This window comes from Equus asinus, chromosome 14 (assembly GCF_041296235.1).
Source record: "Equus asinus isolate D_3611 breed Donkey chromosome 14, EquAss-T2T_v2, whole genome shotgun sequence".
Taxonomy (NCBI): domain Eukaryota; kingdom Metazoa; phylum Chordata; class Mammalia; order Perissodactyla; family Equidae; genus Equus; species Equus asinus.
Window position 1 is genome coordinate 45719189 of NC_091803.1, and position 19247 is coordinate 45738435.

Sequence of the window (19247 nt, forward strand, 5' to 3'; positions counted from 1 at the left end):
CCCCTCCCCCCCCCAGCCCTGCCACCAGCTTATGGGTCTCGGGTTTCCCCTTGGCTGTGCCCTCGTCCAGGTCAGAGCCAGGCACAGAGCAAGGGCCCAATGAATAGTTGCTCAACAAATAAAACTGGGGCCCAGGAAGCGCAAGGAACCGGGCCAAGGTCGTTCAGAGCGGGGGTGACCGAGCCAACCTGGGCCGGTGGCGGCTCCCCGCCCCCAGCCGGGGTCCCATTCCGAGCCTGTCTGCCCCGAGACGTCAACCGGAAGCGGCGCGTGCCGGGCTGTAAACACAGCCCGCAACGCCCCACCCCCGCGCTCGCCGGCCCCGCCCCCGCCCGCCACGTGACGCGCCCCCGCCCGTCTCTACCCAGCGCCCGCCCCCGCCGCTGCCTCATTGGGCGAGCAGCTTTGTTTACCTTATATGGCCAGGTCCTAACACCCCGCGGCCGCCCATTGGCCGAGGCGCGGCCTCACTCACTTGACGTCATTCGGGACCGAAAGATGCAAATAAACCGGGGCATTCTGGGAATAGGAGTTCAGGGCTGCCCCGGAACTGACTTCGCGGGGTCCTACCGCCCGCCCGCCGAATCCTGAGATTTCCGGCAAGGAGCCCGAGATGTTGCGTGGGAAAGTGAGAACAGCACGAGGAAGGGACCCCGAGGCACCAAAACCTGCTGGCCTCGCTTGCCTGTCCCGGGCGCCATCGCTTCCCCAGACGTTCCTTGGGCCTACTGTGTGTCTGGCTGAGCGCCAGGCTGGGGTGAGGGGTTACTCGCATCACAAGCGGGCCATGTGAGCTTGTGCTCCCTGCTTTGGGGAGACCAGAAGGCTTCCTGGAGGCGGTGACATTGAGCAGAGCCCTAGAGAGCAGATTCATTCATTCATTCACTGAACGAGTATTTGTTGGCGCCTAGCTTTGTGGTAGGCTTTCGGGACCTTACGTCCCAGTGCTTCCGATTTGTGCCAAAACTCCTAGGGCCCCGTCTCCAAAGGTGCGCCCACTCAACACAGACGGATGCCAACCACACCGCGATTCGAGGTCCCGGGGCCTGGGCAAAGACCCCTGTGGCCGGCGTTTGCGCCCACGCAGTCTGTGGCCCCAGTGTGCTGACCCTCATCAGTGCCAGGCAGGGCCGCGGGTGCCCCCAGAACCACGGGGGCGACCAGGACGTGCCCAGCTCTCGTTTCGGGCCCGGGCGCGTGCCGCCCGGCTGCGCACACAGCGGAGCTCACAGTTCAGACACGCCCTCTCCCCAGCCCGGCCGGAGACTGCTGGCCGGCTCGGCCCGGCGCGGCGGAAGCGGCGGGACTACAACTCCCAGTGTGCCCCGCGGCCGCGCGAGGCGAGGCTCGGTGAGTCAGAGCCGCACAGTAAATATTTGTATTAGCCGGAGCCGGCTCGCTAATGGTGGACGCGTGAGGCGGAGGAGCGCGGCGGGCGGGCGGCCGGGGGGCAGCGCGGCGGCGGCGCCATGTCCGTGAACATGGACGAGCTCAAGCACCAGGTCATGATCAACCAGTTCGTGCTGACGGCGGGCTGTGCGGCCGACCAGGCGAAGCAGCTGCTGCAGGCGGCCCACTGGCAGTTCGAGGTGCGCGGCCGGGCCGGGGGGTCGGGGGGTCCGGGGCGGGTGTCCGTCCCGCGTGGCCGCGCGTGCCGCGGGGCGTGTGCGGGCCGGTGTGGACACGTGCCGGTGCGCGCTCCGCCGGGGCTCGGCCGGGCCCGCGCGCTCAACCCGGTGTCCCGGCGGCCGCGCGCCCCAGCGTCCGGGCCCCGGCGCGCACACGCGGCGTGCGGGTCGGGCCCGGCGGCGCGGCCGCGTCTACGCGGCCCCCGGAAGCGCTGCCCGCGCGGGGTGGGCGGAAGGGGCGACCGGCCCCCACCGTCTCGACTCCCCGCCCCCGAGGTCCCCGGGCCGTCGGGATGTGGGGACTCCCCCCTTTTTGTTCGGGTAACGGCCAGGGCGGGGCGGTGCCGCGGCCCGGACGGACAGTCGGGCGGGCGGGCGGCCGGAAGGAGGACGCCCCAGGCCTGGGCCGAGCTGGGTCTGCGCTGCCCCCCTTCGGGAGCCGCGGGGTTGGGAAGAGGGGGGCGCGGGGCCCGCGGGCGCAGCCGCCGCGAGCGTGTGGGTCTGAGGGTCTGCGTGCCGGTGTGTCCACGTACATGTGCATTTGTATTTACGCACGCGCCACGCTACGTGTGGGCATGTTGGCGTGTGTGTAAACACGCAGTCCACGCGGGGTGCGGCGTGTGTGAGCTGCGCGTACACACACGTCGCCGTTTTGCAGTTGGTGCCCACGCGTGTACACACATGAGTGTACTGGTGGTGTGTTGGAGCCCCACAACAGCTACGGCTGTGCGTCTGTGTACCCCGCTCCAGAGCCGAGTCCCGGTTCTCCCCTCTGCTGGCAGGAGGATCTTCCCGCACCGTGCGCGAAGTGGTGTACACGGTTCAGTAGCTTTCGGCCAGCTGGGTGGGAGGTGGGGCTGCCCCAGTCTGGCCTCCACCCCCGGGCCTCCCTGACCCCTAGAGCACTAGTGCCCAGGGCTTGTGCTGCCAAGAGGCCACCTGGCTTCCTTAACTCAACTGGCCCCATAAATAACCCAGGGTGGTATCCAGGGAGGAGGCCAGAGCCCCTTGAGCTCCTCCCCTCACAGGTGTAAGGTCACAGCCCCGACCAGTCTGTAGTGTCTGCCCAGCCAGGCCCAGGAGCCAGGTTTCCCCGTGGGGAGCCGTCCCAGGGATGTTTGTGCCTGCAGGAGGGACCAGGAGCCAGGGCACTCTGGGGCTCAGCTTGCTGGGGGTGGGATGGGGATGTGAGTTGGGACAGCTGGGGAGGCAGTGGCCTATCCACTCAGAGGAATCCTCTCTCTCCTCCTCCTTACCAGAGATCTTTGCGGAGACCACTGACCCTGTGTGGTCCTCACACCTCGAGATGGGAGGCTGCTCTGTCTCTCTGGGCAGTCCCTTCCGTCACCAGCCTCAGTTTCCTCCTCTGTATCTTTGGGGTATGAGTGGACCTCTGAGGACTGAAGGGCCAGCTCCACCACCCCCCTCCCCCAGGCTGGCAGCCCCACCCTGCAGGAAGCTCCCTAATCAGCCAGTTTGTCTCAAGGGCTGGATGTGGCAAAACTTGCAAAACCACATTCATGGCAGTTTGCTTGAGTCCCACATCTGCATACATGGCCTCCCTGCCTGGGGCTGGGCGGGCAGGTGTCCAGTGGGAATCGGCCCTGCCTGTTGGTGCTCTCAGCCTAGTCAGCTGGGCAGTCGCTGGGGTAGCACAGGTTAGTGTCCTTGATCCCAGAAACTGAAAATGTAGATTTGAGCTTGGAAATGCTTGGAGAGAAACTCTGTCCCCAGGAGGGGTAGGAGCAGCCTGCAGGCTGGGGGGCTGTGGTGGCCCCCAGCGGGGGAGCCCTGTAGTCTGGGCTCCCAGAGTCTGTTTCACCATCTGTAGAATGAGGGCTACTAGGCAGGTTCACTTAAGGTGCAAACGGGTTGTGAACCCCCAAACCTTGGGTCCCTGCGTGGTCTACAGAATGAAGGCTTCCTCATGGAACCCTCTCCTTCTTTGCCCTACACACGCGCACACACACACACGCACACACACACACACACACCCGGGGGCAGCATACAAGGGCTGAGGGCTGACCTCGCCAAAGGCCCTGTTTTTGGGTCATATTCTCTGTGATTCAGGTGTTAATGGGGACGGAAGGCTGCAGGGGGAGGGGTCCTGTGTGCTTTAAAGGGTGCGGCTTTAAGACTTGGAGAAGAGCAGGTTTTTCTCACTGGACACCTCACTCATGGTGGCCTTTGGAGCTGCTGTTGGCAAAGGAATGGCTCTGGTGTGTCCCTTGGGGCTCCTGGGGGGGATCACAAGGAGGCGCGTAGAGACCAGCAGGCCTCTTCCCCCCAAACTCCCACACCCCTCTTTAGGGACACTGGGGTAGGGCTTCTCCAGCAGGAAATTCCCAGAAAATTCATTTGAATTTACTTGAATGAAATAACAAAGCCCCCAGGGCAAGCGCTGGGAGCCAGGCTGGGTTTCTGGGTGTGTTGGGGGGAGGGGATTGGACAACACAGGGCTGGGGGTGGGGGGGCGCCTAAGGGGGTGGCAGTGGAGGACAGAGCCGCCAGGGCAGCTGGGGCTGGGCCTGGGACTTGGCAGGGCCTGGTGGACCCTTCACACACTTGACAGGCTCCCTCACTCAGCACTTTCGCAAGAGAGCAACCAGTTCCCTTATTTTCCTCGATGCCTCTCCTGCAGGGCCAGAGCCAGAACACACCACTTGCCAGCCCCTCCCGGGAGCCCCCTCCCCCCCAGTGTCCCAGGGCCTCTGAATGAGCTGGTCTCGGCCCCTTCCCATTCCCCTTCTGACAGTCCTGGGTGCAAGCCCCACTTCTGCCAATCTCTTCCACCGCCACCTTGAGAACATTCCACCAGAGGCTCAGGTGAGCTGGGCAGCGAGTGCAAAACCCAGGCCCTCCTACTTAATTCCGGCTTTCCCAGCTGGAACGTGGATCATAGGAGCTCACTGCAGGGAGGGGAAACTGGAAGCCACCTAGTCCAGTCTTCTTGGGGTGCAGATGGAGAAACTGAGGCCCACATCAGGGCAGGGTCCCTTAGTCAGCCAAGAAGAGGGGCATAAGGGTCATAGACCTGACATCTGGGGGCCTTTGCCATCCCCTGGCTCATAGATGAGAAAACTGAGGCTCAGAGAGGAGTAAGGACTTGCCGCGCATGGAGTTGGTGACATTTGGGCTAGAATCTCCTGAACCAAAAGCTCAAGTTCTCTGGAGGTCTCTCCCCATGAGACAGGTGAGGGTGCTGCCCGCCCCCCATCGTGGTGACACCACCAGGTGTGTGTGAGCCAGAGACACCTGGCATCCAGGTGGCATGCAGCATCGTGAGGGTCTTCACCACTCACCCTATTTGCCCTGGGGGTCCACGGCGCCTCCTTGAGTGGTAGCAAGGGTCCAAGTGGTGACAGGCCCACCACCTCAACTTGCCTCTCCCAGTTGGGAGCAAGGCCCGGAGCCACACCAGGCCCCAGAGAGCCTAGGAGGGAGGGCAGCTGCAAGCCATGGAATCCTGAGGGTAAGCATGGGCCTTTCTTCCCACAGACGGCCCTCAGCGCCTTTTTCCAGGAGACCAACATCCCCTACAGCCACCACCACCACCAGATGGTGAGTATGCCCTGCAGCCCCAGGGGCAGGTTCTGGGGTCTGCCTGTTCAGGGCAGGGGAAGCAGCTCTGGCTGAGGAAGCTGCAGTGGCTCTCGGCTGTGGAGGGGCCACTGGCTCGCGCTGGGATGGGGCCTCCTTAGATACGGCCAGTGGGTGTGGGGGGCCGGCCCATCTCGGGCACTGTGCTTTTCCTCTGTGAGCCCCTGGCTGGTGGACCATCTTATGGGGCCAGGGTGCATCCAGGGAAGGGGCACAAAAGCTCCCAATAGTGGCTGGGAGTGGGTCTTCTAGGAGGCAGTGGAGGCCACGGGCCCTCCCAGAAAGGGGTGCTCACCCCCCTCTGTTCTTCCCCCTGCAGATGTGCACTCCTGCCAACACCCCTGCCACGCCCCCCAACTTCCCTGACGCCCTCACCATGTTCTCCCGTCTCAAGGCCTCTGAGAGCTTCCACGGTGGCGGCAGCGGCAGCCCGATGGCCGCCACGGCCACATCGCCCCCACCGCACTTCCCCCACGCCGCCACCAGCAGCTTCGCGGCACCCAGCTGGCCGACTGCGGCCTCGCCCCCAGGGGGGCCACAGCACCACCCGCCGCAGCAGCCGCCCCTGTGGACTCCAGCACCCCCTTCCCCGGTGTCAGACTGGCCGCCCCTGCCACCCCAACAGGCCACCTCAGAACCCAGGGCCCACCCCGCCATGGAGGCCGAGAGATAAGGGAGGCCCCTCCCCCCTCCCGGAGGCCAGGGCCCCGTGGGGCGGGGGAGAGGATGTCTCCGCAGGCCCCCTTCACCCTCCTCTGTCTGACCCCCGTTCCCCGGAGCCCTGGAGGGGAGAGACGGGACCCTCATGCCAGCACACAGGCTGCCCGCGCACATACACGGAAGCGCAGGCACGTGGCACCCAGCTTGCATGGATTTGGTTGAGTCGTCTGGGTGCTGGTGGACAGAACTTCAGAGGCCAAGCAGCCTTCCCCAGAGAACTCACCTGCCCCACCCCACCCAGGGGGCTGCGGAGAAGCGCCACCGCTGCGGAGACTCGGCTGGCTCCTGCCTTGGAGCTCCTTGGGGGCCGGCAGGCCTAGATCCCCACCCTCGGGAATGCAGAGTCTTCGCATGTGTGCGTGTAGCTGTGTCTGTGTATTTATATGTATGTCGCTCTTCAAGAAGCAACCTAGTTTACGGGGCAGCTGGACTTTGCATGTTAGAGTGAGCCCCCAGCCCCTTGCCCGCCGCCCCTCTCCCCAGGGCCCTGCCCTCTCCTCAACCCCCTGGCCGGCCAGCCTTGCTGTTCCCTGCAGAGAAGAGGATTGTGGGAAACTCCAGGACTCTTCCCACCCATCCCCCAGCGCCTGCCTGCTGGGGCTGCCTGCATGCCTCCCTCAGAGCCCGGGGGTACCCCATACCCATTTCCTTTCCCCTTTTAACAAAGGAGAAGAAAGTTCCAAACCACCACCAGACTCTGTGGTCTTGCCTTGTATCCTAAGCTTTGCTGCCAGCTGGCTCTGTGTGGAAGGGGAGGGCACAGACAGAGCCCAGAACAGAGGGCCACCCCCCAGTCTTGCCCGACTCCTCAGTGCTCCTGTCTGTCGCTGTCTTTTCAACCACAACGTGCTCTGGAATCTTCCTGCCCACCCGAGGCTTTTCCCATGAAGCTAGTTTCTGGCCTGTGTTCCCAGAATCGCAGCCTCCATCTGCCCACCCTTCCCCCTGCCTGGCTGGATGGATCCCATCTCTGGGGCTAACAACTGCCTTCCGGCCTGCCTGGGCTTCACATAAGGACCTTTCTTCCTGTCTCAGGGCCCCAGTGGCTGACAGCGGGCTGGACCCTCCCAGCCCAACCTCCAGCAAATTGGCTGCGTGGGGCAGGTCCCTCCCCTGGGGAGGTGCAGGCACAGTGCCTGTAGTCAGTTAGCAGGCTTGGGTGCAGAGCCAGCGGGGGCTAGCGACAGGGACAGGAGGAGGCCAGGGCAGAGTCCAACCTGCAGCTTAAGCCCTTGGTCGCTAAGGAAACCAGCCGCCCAGGGGCAATAGACAGTGGATCCCAGGCTCTCCCAAGCAAGGTTGAAGTAAGCACCTGCTCTAGCCCAAAGGAGGAAACCAGGAATGCCCCCTCTGCCCCTGGGCTGCCCACGCTGGGGGAGGGGTCCCTGGGGCAGCTCTGGGAGAAGGCAGCCTCGGCCCTGCAGCCCTTGTGAGGGGCCTAGGCTCGGGGCAGGAGGACGCCAGAGCCTCTGCAGAAACCCTTGGGCTCAGCCTGCAGTGCCTCACAGGCAGACCTCACTCCCCAATCTGGGGTCACACCCACCCAGCGCCCAGCCTTCCTTGGTTGGCACCTTAGCCCTCTGCGGGTGCTGCCTGAATTAGAGAGCTGCTTCTATTTCGGAAGGTCTCTGGCTTGATTGGCGTCTCAGCACTCACTGTCAACAGTCCTGCTCTTGCTCCCAGGGGTGGGCCGTGCTTTCTGACAAGGATGCCCCATGTCACCGTGCCCTACCCAGCTTCATTTCCCTGTTGGAACCTGGACAGGATCTGTTGACAAGGCCCTCCTGCAACAACTCTTTACTTTGTGGTTGTCACTGAAGAATGACCGCTAGGACCCCGTTTGAGCTGTTGTTTATGTCCCAGACACATGTCCTCACCTTGAAACCCACGCTTCTGACGGCCTCTTGGAGTCCAGAGGGGGCGAGCCTCCACCTGGGGCCTGTGTCAGGTGGGGAGGGAGGGAGGGAGGGGCAGGCAAAGAGTGAGGATATCTCGGGCCTCCTGAATCTTCACTACAGCTTCTCCATTCTTGTGGATAGCAGAAAATGCTCGGGAAACCCACACCTCCCTTCAAGTGGTAGGAAAAAGGCTTTGCAGAGGCGTGTTCCTCGGTTATCTGCCGTGTGGTGGGGAGTATGTCTGAGCTCTCCCAGTGGGCAGATTACTGAGGTGGCTATACATGTCAGAGACACCATCTAGAATTTGCACTCCTGGAGGCAACGGGAAGGTCGAGCCTGGGCAAGCCCCTGGATGGCATGTAAATACACCATACCCTCTTTACTCAAAGTGTGATCCCCAGACCAGCAGCGTTACCGGGAGTTTGTTAGAGACTCAGGACCGCAGGCCCCAGTTTGAGAAGTGTCTGTATACTACACTTTTCCTAAGTGCTCACCTGTTGGAAGTGAGGCCCATTTCTTTTCTGGGGCCACGGTGGGCTGGGCCTGGGGGTCTCAGGAGGTCATATTAGGCTGGAAAGGACTTAAGGTTCCTATAGATCCAGGTTTTCCAAGCTGGGCACCGTGGACATTTGGGGCTGGATCATTCTCTGCCGTGGGGGCGTCCTGTGCACTGTGGGATGTTGACCAATATCCCTGGCCCCTACCCACTAGATTCCAGGAGCACCTCCAGTTGTGACACCAAAAACATCTGTAGACATGACAAAACGTCCGTGCTCTAGACTCCTGATTGCCACACCTGTCTGCATAGCAGAGCCTCCTGGGAGCTCTATAAAAAGACAAGCAGACCACAGACTCCTGGGCCCCAGGGCATGGAATCTCTGGGGAGAAGCCCTGAAGGCATGATTTTAAATGTTCCCCAGGGTATTGGTGATCGACTTGTGAATAAACAAAAACTTAATCAACTGTACATTTTAAAAGGGTGAACTTTATAGAATGTCAATTTTGTGTCAAAGCTGGTATTAAAAGTAAAAAAGCTCCCAGGTGATTCTGACACCATCACCCAGCACATGCCCCTCACAGCAACTGGGGACTCCCAAGCTTATGGACCCTGAGGGTCCCCTGGGTGTTTGAAGCAACTGTTCTGGAGGAGGGCCCAGGAATCTGATTTTTATTAAGTGCCCCAGGCAAGATGAGAACCCAGAGCAGGAGGGGCAGAGGGCAGGGCTGGAGCTGGGGCCTGGCGACCTGGGGACTTTGCAGCAATGCAGAGGCCCTGCCAGGTGTGCTGGGAGCCCCCGGATCCAAGCATCTCTCCAGCACAGGAAGGGCTGAAAAGTGGGCTGGACAAACTCGAGGGGAGCTGGAGGTGGGCCCACACGGTGCGAATGGAGAAGCTGGAACTCTCCTCAGCTGCCCCAAGCCTGGAAGCTCAGAAGCAAAACTGAAGGCGTCAGTCACCATCCACCACACGTTCAAGTGTAAACTAGCTAAAAAGCAAAGGTGCTGACGTACAAACCGGAGAGACTCACAGTTACAGCTATCCTCAGCTGTCCTTCCTCTCCGGCGCTCCTGGGAGCCGCCCAAGCAGCACACACGGGAAATCTGGCCTTGTTACCTCAAAGTCCGGCCTCTTCCAGGCTTGGTCACCCCCTACCTGACCACCGGACTTGAGCTCTAAATGATTTTGTTTCCAAAATTCCACTCTAAAAAACACCATTTGCACCCATGACGTTGCTTCCAAGATAGTGATTTGCGCTCTGTGTGTCTCATTTCTTCAGAGGAGACGCGGCAGCATGTGGGAATGACGGTCCGGCCTCCCCAGTGACAAGCGGTAGATGTGCCCTTCTGGTCTGCTGTTAAAAGATTGGGGCGTGGTTATCTTAGGGGTTTGCAAACTCGTTGTCCCCTGATTGGCTGGCACGGTGTTTTACATCTTTTTGACTTATCTGCCAACATTCTAAAATCAGAAGGGTTTACATGAAAAGCCTTGCTTCTGGTTGGTCCTGGAAATTTGTAACATCTGCCCAAGTTCCCTCAAGGCCACAACTGGCTGAAGCACCCATCACAGTGGGGACACAACCTCGCCTGCCCTGGCCGACCAGCACTGGCCACCACGGACACACACGTGTCCAACTCTCGCCTCAGAATCAGCTGGAATCTCTGAAGGGGATCTTGCTTTCCCCAGGAGCCGTGGAAGTACATGCCCTGCTCAGTGGGGTGGAGGCAGCACCCGGGGGATGCAGACAGGCAGGGCTCCTCCTTCAGACGGCTCTAAAAAGAGAAGAGCTGTTCTCTGCCCAGATTGTCTCAGACGAAGGGCCGCTGCGGGTTCCCAGGGTCCTTGCAGGGTTCTCCGAGAACATATCGCGGCCGGCCGCAGAAAAGCACGCTGTTCCCAAGGCTGGCCCCCAAACCCGGCGGCAGGCAGGGCTGCTGTGGCCCTGGAGTCTCCGAGGGGCTTTTCATAGCAGGACACCTCTGAGGACAGACGAGTGCTTTGACTCTGGTGCCTTCCCAGTGTCGCTGTTGGGGAGGGAGGCCACCTGAGTTGGCCAAAAGGAGATCTTTTGAGGCAAGACTATTTCCAATTCCTGCATCTGGAAATGTCTCTGGTTGCTTAGCCACAGCTCATGTTTGGGCAATATATGTATTTCATATGAGCCTTAAAAGAACACAGCTCTTTTAAGGGTGGGGGGTGCTGGGTCCTCCGGGGGAGGGTGGGGAAGGGTCCGCTTCCAGGATGGCGAGGCTTTGTCAGTGCATGAGGTGCTGGGAGCCTGTTGGCAGAGTTCTGCTCTGCTTCTTGGGACCATTTCTCATCTCCTGGGGAATAACAGCTGTGAATATGGGGGGGGGGTCATTTTCACTGGATCCTGGTGAAGACGAGCAAGAGAGAAAGGGGGAAAGAGAAGAGAAGCCCTTTTCTGGCATATGTGTGTGTGTTTGGAGGGTCTCTGCCTAGAGTCCCCAAATCCATGGAAAGTCAGGGGTCAAGCCAGCCAAGATGGTGGTGACAGGGGGGCCAGTGTGTGCTGATTTGAGTGTCCCTAACAAGTCCCTACACAGAAGGCCCTCCCTCCAGAGCCTCAACTTCTATCTTATGGCAGCCTGCTGTTGGGTACTGGTGGTGCCTTTTTCTAGTGCAGATCCTCATGTTCAGGACACACGTTTGCTGTTGTCGGTTGTTTATACCTTAGGGTTAATGAGTTCATGGTCTTTGAAAAGGAGACAATGTTCAGTGACCCCTTCACTTGCACCAGTGAGTTGTGGGGCTGGGTTTGGGGGTGCAGGGTAGTCACCACACAGTTCTCCATTCCAGCAGCACCTCGAGGCAGGACCCTCTGCTTGGCAAGCAGCATCTCCCTCCCCTTCCTGCCCTGCTCATTCGTGTAGCCCCGTATGCCAGGCCAGCCCACCTGCCTCCCTCTCCACCTGACCAACTCATCTCAGTCTTAAAACTGAAAGGTCCAGGAACCCCCTCACTCCCAGGCAGATCAGGCCATTGGTCACCCTACTTCCTGTCCAGCCTGGCGCTGCTGCAGTGTCTCAGGCCAGGAGCCGTGGTCCCCCTAGCAGGGGAGGAGTCTGGACCCAGGGCCTTCCGAATTCCCAATCTGCTGACCTCATCCCTGGTTCTGTTGGCTCCCCAAGCGCCCTCCCCTGCTGAGATGGGGTGGGCCACCCTCCGGAGGCAGCTGCCCCAGGAGCAGGCTCAGCACCTCCCTCCCAGCTTCCAAGGCCTGCAGGACCAGGCCAAAGGCTGGCTTGCTCCCTGCCCCCACCCCCTCCCACACTGGGGGACAGGATCGTCGTCTTCTGGGATTGCTCCTGACTGGCTGCAGGGGGGTCTGCAGCTCCCCACCTTCCAGAGCACCGAGGAGGCCTGTCAGAATGCAAATGGTTACACAGTCACCTACCTGGGCCTCACTCCTCTCGCCCTGGGCTGCAGGAACCAACTCAAGCACTGATTCCGTTTGTAAACCTGAGAAACAGCTGGGAAGGCAGCTTTGAGAGGCCGAATGGGGACTGATATGAGGGACTGCGAGAACCATGGCTGGGTGTCTGTTGGTTCCCTGTGTGTCAGGCTGCAGGGGACAAGCCTGACCACACCTGGCATGGGGTACGTTCCCGGGAGCCCCCAACTCTGCAGTTTGCCTGAGCCTGGGCCACACCTCCCCTTCCTGCTGTGGGAGAGGTGAGGGAGGGCAGCGCCCTCAGACGTGTGTACAGCACCCAAGAAATATGGCCTCCTGGGTGGGGGGCCAGAGAACTGAGGCCTCGCATTGTGACCCTGGGCAAGTCACACCACCCCCTCTGCCCACAGACCCCTGATCTGCCCACCACACAGGGCTGGGGCAGGTCGGGACTCTGCCAAGGTGGGAAATGTGATGGAAGAGGGAAGGTGTGTTGTGATTCTCTGCTGAGACTCAGCCACAGTGACTCTGGACAGTGGGTCTGGGAGGCTGACCCTGGGGTGGTGGCCTGAGGGGGGACCAGCAGGTCTACTCACCCACGTGGGGCAGGCAAAGTCACCCTCTGCAGAGGGCATGAGCCAATTACCCTCATCCACAGTCAGAAAAGTGAAAGATTTTATTCTGGGGAGAAGTTGCCAAAAATACACATCTGTGATATGGGGGTGGGGGTGGGGTCCAGGACTATGCCAGCCGGTCCCCACCGTGGCAGGGAGGGGGGCGTGGACAGGTAAGTCACCTGGGTCAGGAAGAGCTTGGCCTCATTTGGACACAGTCCTTGGAGAAAGAGAAGAGAAGTTAGGGCCAAGGGTGGTGGCTGGTGAGGAGCTGGGGGAAGAGGCTGAAACCATTAGGAAGTGGGTGGGCACACAACCTTCCTGGACTCTGGTGGCCACCAGATCCAGGGGATCCTTTTCCATATCAGTCCCCTGGCAGAGCCTGGAGCCCCCAGCCCTCTCCCAGGGTGAACTCCAGGCAGCTCATCCCACACCCCAATTCCTGGATTGTTCCTCGGCTCCTGGGACCTCTAGTGGATGTATGTGTGTGTGGGGGGGGGGGGGTCATGCCCCAAAACCGTGCAGAAGGAGATGTGATAGAAGTGCACAAGTGCAAAAAGGAGGGAAGGCACAGCCAAACAAGCTAGGGAACAGAAAAGGCAAGAGAGCGAAATTGAGAGGGAGAAGGATAGACAAATAAACCGTCGAAGGGAAGAAATCAAGCCAGGCTGCAGGATGCCAGGAGGTAGGTGTGAGCTCTGCTCTGCACACCAAGGCTGGTCACTAAAGTGCCAAAACAGGACATCTTGCCCTCCCGGTTTGCTCTCTGTCCCACCAAATCCATGGGCAGTTAGCCTGGGAACCAGAAAGACATCCAACAGGCGTGCAGGACCCCAGCCCGCGACGGGAGAGAGCGGTCCTGGAGGATTCCAGGGCGTTGCTCAAGTTCCTCGTGGATTAGCCAAGGAGCAAATATAAACAATCAGGTTCTTTAAATATCCAATTCGTAACAGTGATTACTGGTGGGAATAAGCAACACAAAATAAAAAAGGACGCACACAGTAAAATTTGGTTCCCACGAGAAAATTGGTCTCGGTGGAAATAATGGCCCCCAAAGAAAACGCACAGTGCCAGTAGCTGTAATTGGAACTGATTCTGATGACATCATTTCAGCAGAATAAAAAGGAAAGTGACTGTTTGTAAAACCACTTTAGCTGTGTTGTATCAAAAATTGGTCAAGGAATTAAATTGGCTTAGTGGAAAATTCAATCTAGCAAGCTGTGTTCTCCATGAAATGTAGGATAAGGCTTGTGTTGAGTGTATTTATATGCTTAGAGCTAAAACAGCCACTGGGTCAAAATGAGTCCCTTATGGAGACCCCTCCCCTACGTCCAGGGCCCCTGCAACTTCCCCAGGCCAGGCTCAGGGTCTGGTCCCTGCTGGCCAGGGGAGCGGAGGGGACACTGGCAGGGCTGGGGGCGCAGGACACAGGGCTCACGGGTTGGCAGGCTCCTCGGCAGGCTGCGTGCTGGCTCGGGACACAAGGCGCAGGGGCCTCAGGTGCCTAGCGGGCTCTGGGGCCTGCTGGCGGTCCCGCAGAGATGGCATCACTGGTGGCAGCAGTGGCAGGGGTGGCAGAGATGGAGGCCGGGGTGGCAGAGATGGAGGCCGAGCTGGCATCGTGGAGTGAGGGCCCGAGGCAGCTGAGGGGACGCTGCTGCGGGGGTGCAGGGCTGGAACGGGCAGGAGAGACCCATAATGTGTCCTAAGAACATTCCAGGGAGAAGCTGGCCTGACAGGGTCATCCCGGCTAAGAAGAAGAGAAGCCCCAAGACTGGAAGTGCCTACGGTGGCTTGCTCAGTCCCAGGCACCCTAAACTTCCTGGGCTGGGGGGTGGCACTCAAGATAAAGGACACAGGAGCTAAAGTGGAGCTGAGCACCTTGGAGGACCTGGGGCTTGGAGTCCAGGATCCGGGCTCCAGTCCCAGCTCTGGCATCCCCCAGCCCAGGTCACTGTGCCTTGGCTCCCTACTCTTTCAAATAAGCTAGCAGTACCCACCTCACCAGGCTGGGATGAGAATTGGATGGGATAAGCAGAGAGAGGGGGCTTTTAGGCTTTTAGACTGCAAAGCACCCACAGAGGCCTGGTACATGGCCGCAGGAATCGGGGAAGTCCTGAGGTCCGTTACCCCAGCCTGGCTCACGGAGGGCCCCCCAGCAGAGAGGCCACGGGAATTAACGGGCTCCCTTATCCCACCCTGCAGCCAGCTGGATACCTGGGGACAGACACCTGGCCTGGGCCCCTGGGATGGCGCCCGGGCCTAGCAGCCCCGCTGAAGGTTGAAGCAGGAGCCCAGGTCAGCTGGAGGCCCTGGCCAGGGGGTTGGGCGCTGGGTGGGGCCACTCGAGGGACCTTCTCGGGCCCTGGCACAGGCGGAGCAGGTACGTGAATGAGGTCAGGCTGGAGAGTCCCCACCGGGATATCAGCTGGGCAGGGAGTTGGGGGACAGGTACTCACGGGGGTAGATGGCATCAAATAAGGCAGCGGGGCGCACGCGCTCATACAGGTTTCGAGTCGGGGGGTGCGGAAACTTCACAGCTTAGAGGAAAAGAAAGGGGACAAGATGGGAAGGGCTGGGGGCTCTTGCAGACTGCCACCCGCCCTGGAACTCCCTCCTGTCCTCTGGCCCCTGCAAAGGCCTCTACCCTGGTGGACAGGCCCACCCGGCCTCCTCCATGCACCCACCCCACCCAGTCACTCACGGAGGAGCTTTCCTCCCTCCCTGCCTTGTTGAGTCCAGAGCTTCTCAAGGCTGATACAAGAAAAAGGCTTTCTGAAAGTAACGCAAGGCCAGGGAGGAGACAGATGTTATTTCAGCATCATAAGACATGGGTGAACCGCCTGCAGTCCTAGTTCCAGGTTAGACATCTGGCAGTTCTTTATTCCCACTGGGGGCCAGACCACCATAGTGCCCCCATCCGCACATGGCTGTCCTGCATCTTCTGTTGTGTGCCCGTTTTTTGGAGGTAAAAGTCACATAACGTAAAATTAACTGTTTAAAGTGAACAATTCAGTGGCATTAAGTTCATTTCCAACCACCACCTCCATCTAGCTCCAGAACATCTTCATCATCCCAAAAGGAAACCCCGTGGCCATGAGGCAGTCACTCCCCACTGCCCCCTCCCAGCCCCTGGCAACCACTAATCTGCTTTCTGTCTCCTCAACGTGCCTGTCCTGGACATTTCATAGAAGAGGGATCATACAATATGTGGCCTTTTGGGTCTGGTCCCATCCTTCACTTTTCAACCCAAGGTGTCCCCTTCTCCCCATCCAGCCGAGAACCAGCATGACTGGCCACCCAGACCAAAGGCTGCTGCACGAGAAGAGGCTGGAGTGTGAGAGGGAAGGAGGAGGGAAGGGAGGAGAGGGGAGGACTTGCAGGCGATGGGGCAGGGCACAGGGGTGGAGGTAAGTGTCAAGACTTGGGGCCCAGGATGAGCTGGGGGTCACCAAGTTCCTTCGCCACACAGGACACACGACTGTCCCTCCTGCCTGAATGGCTGTGTCCTTCCCTGGCTATGTTCTGATGATTCCCAGCTCAAATATCCCTCCTCAGAAAGTCCTTTAGACCACTGGCTCAGCAGGGTCCCCCACCCCCTTTTCTATGTTTCATCTTATTCACTCACTGAACTTATTTATTTGTATTTTACTGTTCTCATGGAGTAAAAACCCTAAGGGGACAGTAACTTTATTTTTACCACATCAGGTCTCCCCAATGGCACACCTGGAACCAAGAAGGGCTCAGGAATGACCACTGAATGCCCAGGGCCATCTGGCAGCAGGAGATGCCTCATAGATCTCCCTTCAAGAAATAACTTGCTGTTCAGCTGCTGGGAGCACAGGGAGCTTGATGCCCTCCACCTGTCAGCACCTCAGGCACTGTTAGCACTTCTGGCTCTGTTAGCACCTCTGGCTCTGTTAGCACCTCTGGCTCTGTTAGCACTTCTGGCTCTGTTAGTATCTCAGGCTCTGTTAGCACTTGAGGCTCTGTTAGCACTTCTGGCTCTGTTAGCACCTCTGGCTCTGTTAGCTCTTCTGGCTCTGTTAGCACTTCTGGCTCTGTTAGCATCTCAGGCTCTGTTAGCACCTCTGCCTCTGTTAGCACCTCAGGCTCTGTTAGCACTTCTGGCTCTATTAGCACCTCTGGCTCTGTTAGCACCTTTGGCTAATGATGAGAGCACAGGGCCTGGCCACCTGCTGGGCAGTGTTTGCTCGGAAGCTCCCCACTTGGCTGGCCTGGACAGTATCAGGTCTGCACATCATCTGAGGGTCTCTGCCTGCTCCCTCACTTTCTTATCCTCTTTCTTAACACAGCTCCCCAAAACTCTTGCATTCCTGACTCTTCCTAATCCCTGGTCTCAGGGTCTGTGCCCTGGAGGACCCAACTGACAAGAGGCCACCACTGTGATTCTCCCTTAGCTTTGGGGGTCCATATAGCTCAGATCATATCCCTTGAATCTGAGCCAAGAACTACCTCCTGTGTGCTTTGTGGGTTCTTTGAGAGAGCAAATGCCCAGCTGAGGGATGCTCCCTGGTCCGCCACTCTGATCCCCAGTTGGCACCTGAATCCTTCCACAGGTCAGACATGGGACCTGCCAACCAGCTGACCAGTGATACTGTCCCACTGCTTCCTTCCAAGGTGAGGGATGTGGGCCCAGGTAAGGTTCAAAACTGAGACTCCATGAGGTCTGGGAACCCAGATCTGACTCAGCACTCTCCTTGATGTCCTCTAGGCGCCTTGGACTCTACACGTCCAAACCCAGCTCACCACCTGACGCCAATACCTGCTCCCCCCGGGCTCTCCTCTGTGGCTTTCCTGCCTCTGCATAAGCCAGAAGCCAAGGAGCTGGAAGGCTCCCAATGGGAGGGGACACCTGAGCCTTGGCAGAGGAGAAAGGTTCTCCAGCTCTTCCAGGCTGCACGCACAGCATGGGCAGAGGCCCAGAGGTGGGACCCTGGCTTGTTGAGAGAGAGAGCAAGCAGTTCCATGAGGCTGGAGGGAGGGAGCAGACGAGGCTAGGGGGACCAAGGGGCCCTGCAGATTGGCCAAGAAGTCTGGACTGTGAGGGCAATGCCTCCCGAAATGGCCCCGTCCTAATCTCCAGGCTCTGTGAATATGTCACCTTATATGGCAGAGGGAACTTTGCAGTTGCAATCAAGTTAAGGATCTCAAGATGGAGAGATGATCCTGGATTATCCGAGTGGGCCTGCTGTGATCACAAGGGTCCTTACAAGGAGGAGGCCGGAGGGTCAGAGTCAGGGAAGATGTGAGGATGGAAGCTAAGGTTGGAGGGATGCACTTGGAAGGGGAGGAAGGGGCCACCAGCCAAGAACACAGGAGGCCTCTGGAAGGCAGAGAAAGCCAGGAAACGGATTCTCCCCTGGAGGCCCAGAAGGAGGCCGCTGAAACCCCGGTTTTAGCCCCGGAAGACTCGTTGAGGGTTTCTGCCCTCTAGAATGAAGAGAAAATGAATTTGGGTTGTTTTTAAGCCACTTAGTGTGTGGTCACTTGTTACAGCAGTGATAGGAAACTCATACTGATGGGTCCTGAGCTGGGGAGGGGCCTGGCCAGGTGCGAGTTTTAGGCCGGTCACACAGGGCTGGTGAGGAGGGCCGAGGCTGGCAACATGTATCCTTCTCCCCCGGTTTTCCCTCCTCCCCCTGTGCCCCTGCCGTCTCGGTCTGGAGGACTCTCCCTGGCCGCCTCCTCCTACCTGAATCCTGCCTGTACTTAGCTTTCCTTCCCTGGAGATTCTCTAACAGCCCAGCCCGCTGACCACCCGCCTCGGCACGTCCACCTGCCCTCCTGGTGGGAAACCACTCCCTGGGGATCAGGTGTTCCTTGGCCCCAGCCTGAGGTCCTGACCACAGCGCAGGCATCTGGAGGGCACAGCCTGGCTCGAGGCCCCTCAGTGGCCCCCATGGGGCTGGCAAAGGGCTGGCTGCACGGCAGGTCATGGTGGACCTGGTGGGACGAAGGGATGAATGCATCTGGGGCAGGCTGGACCTGGGCTGGGCTCACACCGGTGAGTTTAGGTTTAGATTATTGAGGCTGTTTCAGATTAGAATGCTCTTTTGAGTAGATAAATGAGCGTTAAGAGCAAACCAGTCAAAAAGCTTGGCCACAGACAGGTTCCTGACTGATTTCTAAGGCTAGTTATACGTTGTCACCCCAGGATAGAACAGGTAAGGGGTCGGATTCAGTCCTGCTTTGCTGCTGGGTCTTGAGAATGAATGAACCATGGGAGAAAAGCCCCTCCCTCTGGGTGACAGCCCTGGGGGGCCGGGGACGCTGTGTGGTGGATACATGGCAGGACGAGGGCCCCTGGGCCAAGGGTGTGCTCCCGACAAGGGACCCTCACCTGCTCAATGCCTCAGCGGTTCTTAGGGGCTGAAAGGAGGCAAGGAGGAATGGCAAGAAGTCGGGCTCATTAAATATTAGCCACCTGAACCTGAAGCCCAGCTGAGTGCCCTCCCAACCTCATCAGCTGCCAAGCTCCAGGAGGGGCCCCGCAAATCCATGCCCCGAGGGAATGCAGGGTTCCAGATGGTGTCCTGTTCTCCTGGGCCAGGGTGAGGGCCTGGAGTGGGTTGAATTGTGGCCCTCAAAAGACATCCCCAGGAAGCTGTGAATGTAACCCTATTTGGAGAAAGGGTCTTGGCAGATGTAATTAAGTTAGGGATCTGGAGATGGGATCATCCTGGGTTACACTGGGCCCTAAACCCAATGACAAGTGTCCTTATAAGACACAGAACAGGAGACACGGGAGAAGACAGAGGCAGAGCCTGGAGTGATGCCAGGAACGCCTGGAGGCACCCGCAGCTGGAAGAGGCAGGAAGGATCCTCCTCTAGAGCCTTCGGAGGGAGCCC

At 59.3% G+C, this 19247-nt stretch overlaps 2 protein-coding genes across 16 annotated transcripts in view; one reads left to right on the top strand and one right to left on the bottom strand.

The window, feature by feature from the left end:
• Positions 1 to 535: 535 nt before the first annotated feature.
• On the top strand, positions 536 to 6636 carry UBALD1 (UBA like domain containing 1). Its single transcript, XM_044746285.2, has 3 exons — positions 536 to 1589; positions 5127 to 5189; positions 5548 to 6636. The coding sequence occupies exons 1-3, from the start codon at positions 1470 to 1472 to the stop codon at positions 5899 to 5901; spliced, it is 537 nt and encodes a 178-aa protein (XP_044602220.1). The 5' UTR covers positions 536 to 1469; the 3' UTR covers positions 5902 to 6636.
• Positions 6637 to 12294: 5658 nt separating this feature from the next.
• The window catches only part of C14H16orf96 (chromosome 14 C16orf96 homolog), a 51238-nt gene continuing 44285 nt past the window's right edge, over positions 12295 to 19247 (bottom strand). For 6 of the 15 annotated variants that reach the window (XM_070485032.1, XM_070485030.1, XM_014833154.3 and 3 more), the window contains 3 exons: positions 14834 to 14914; positions 13813 to 14047; positions 12414 to 12594 (listed from right to left, as the gene is read on the bottom strand). In XM_070485032.1, the coding sequence (XP_070341133.1) occupies positions 12579 to 12594; positions 13813 to 14047; positions 14834 to 14914 (332 nt within the window). In that variant the 3' untranslated portion in view covers positions 12414 to 12578. Of the gene's footprint in view, positions 12595 to 13812; positions 14048 to 14777; positions 14915 to 19247 lie in introns of those variants that run through there. The other 9 variants (XM_070485033.1, XM_070485031.1, XM_070485029.1 and 6 more) reach the window with 5 other exon arrangements.

Coding starts and splice junctions, on each gene's coding strand:
- UBALD1 (XM_044746285.2), top strand. CDS start 1,470: ATGTCCGTGAACATGGACGAGCTCAAGCACCAGGTCATGATCAACCAG. Junction 1,590..5,126: donor CGGCCCACTGGCAGTTCGAG/GTGCGCGGCCGG, acceptor TTCTTCCCACAG/ACGGCCCTCAGCGCCTTTTT. Junction 5,190..5,547: donor GCCACCACCACCACCAGATG/GTGAGTATGCCC, acceptor TTCCCCCTGCAG/ATGTGCACTCCTGCCAACAC.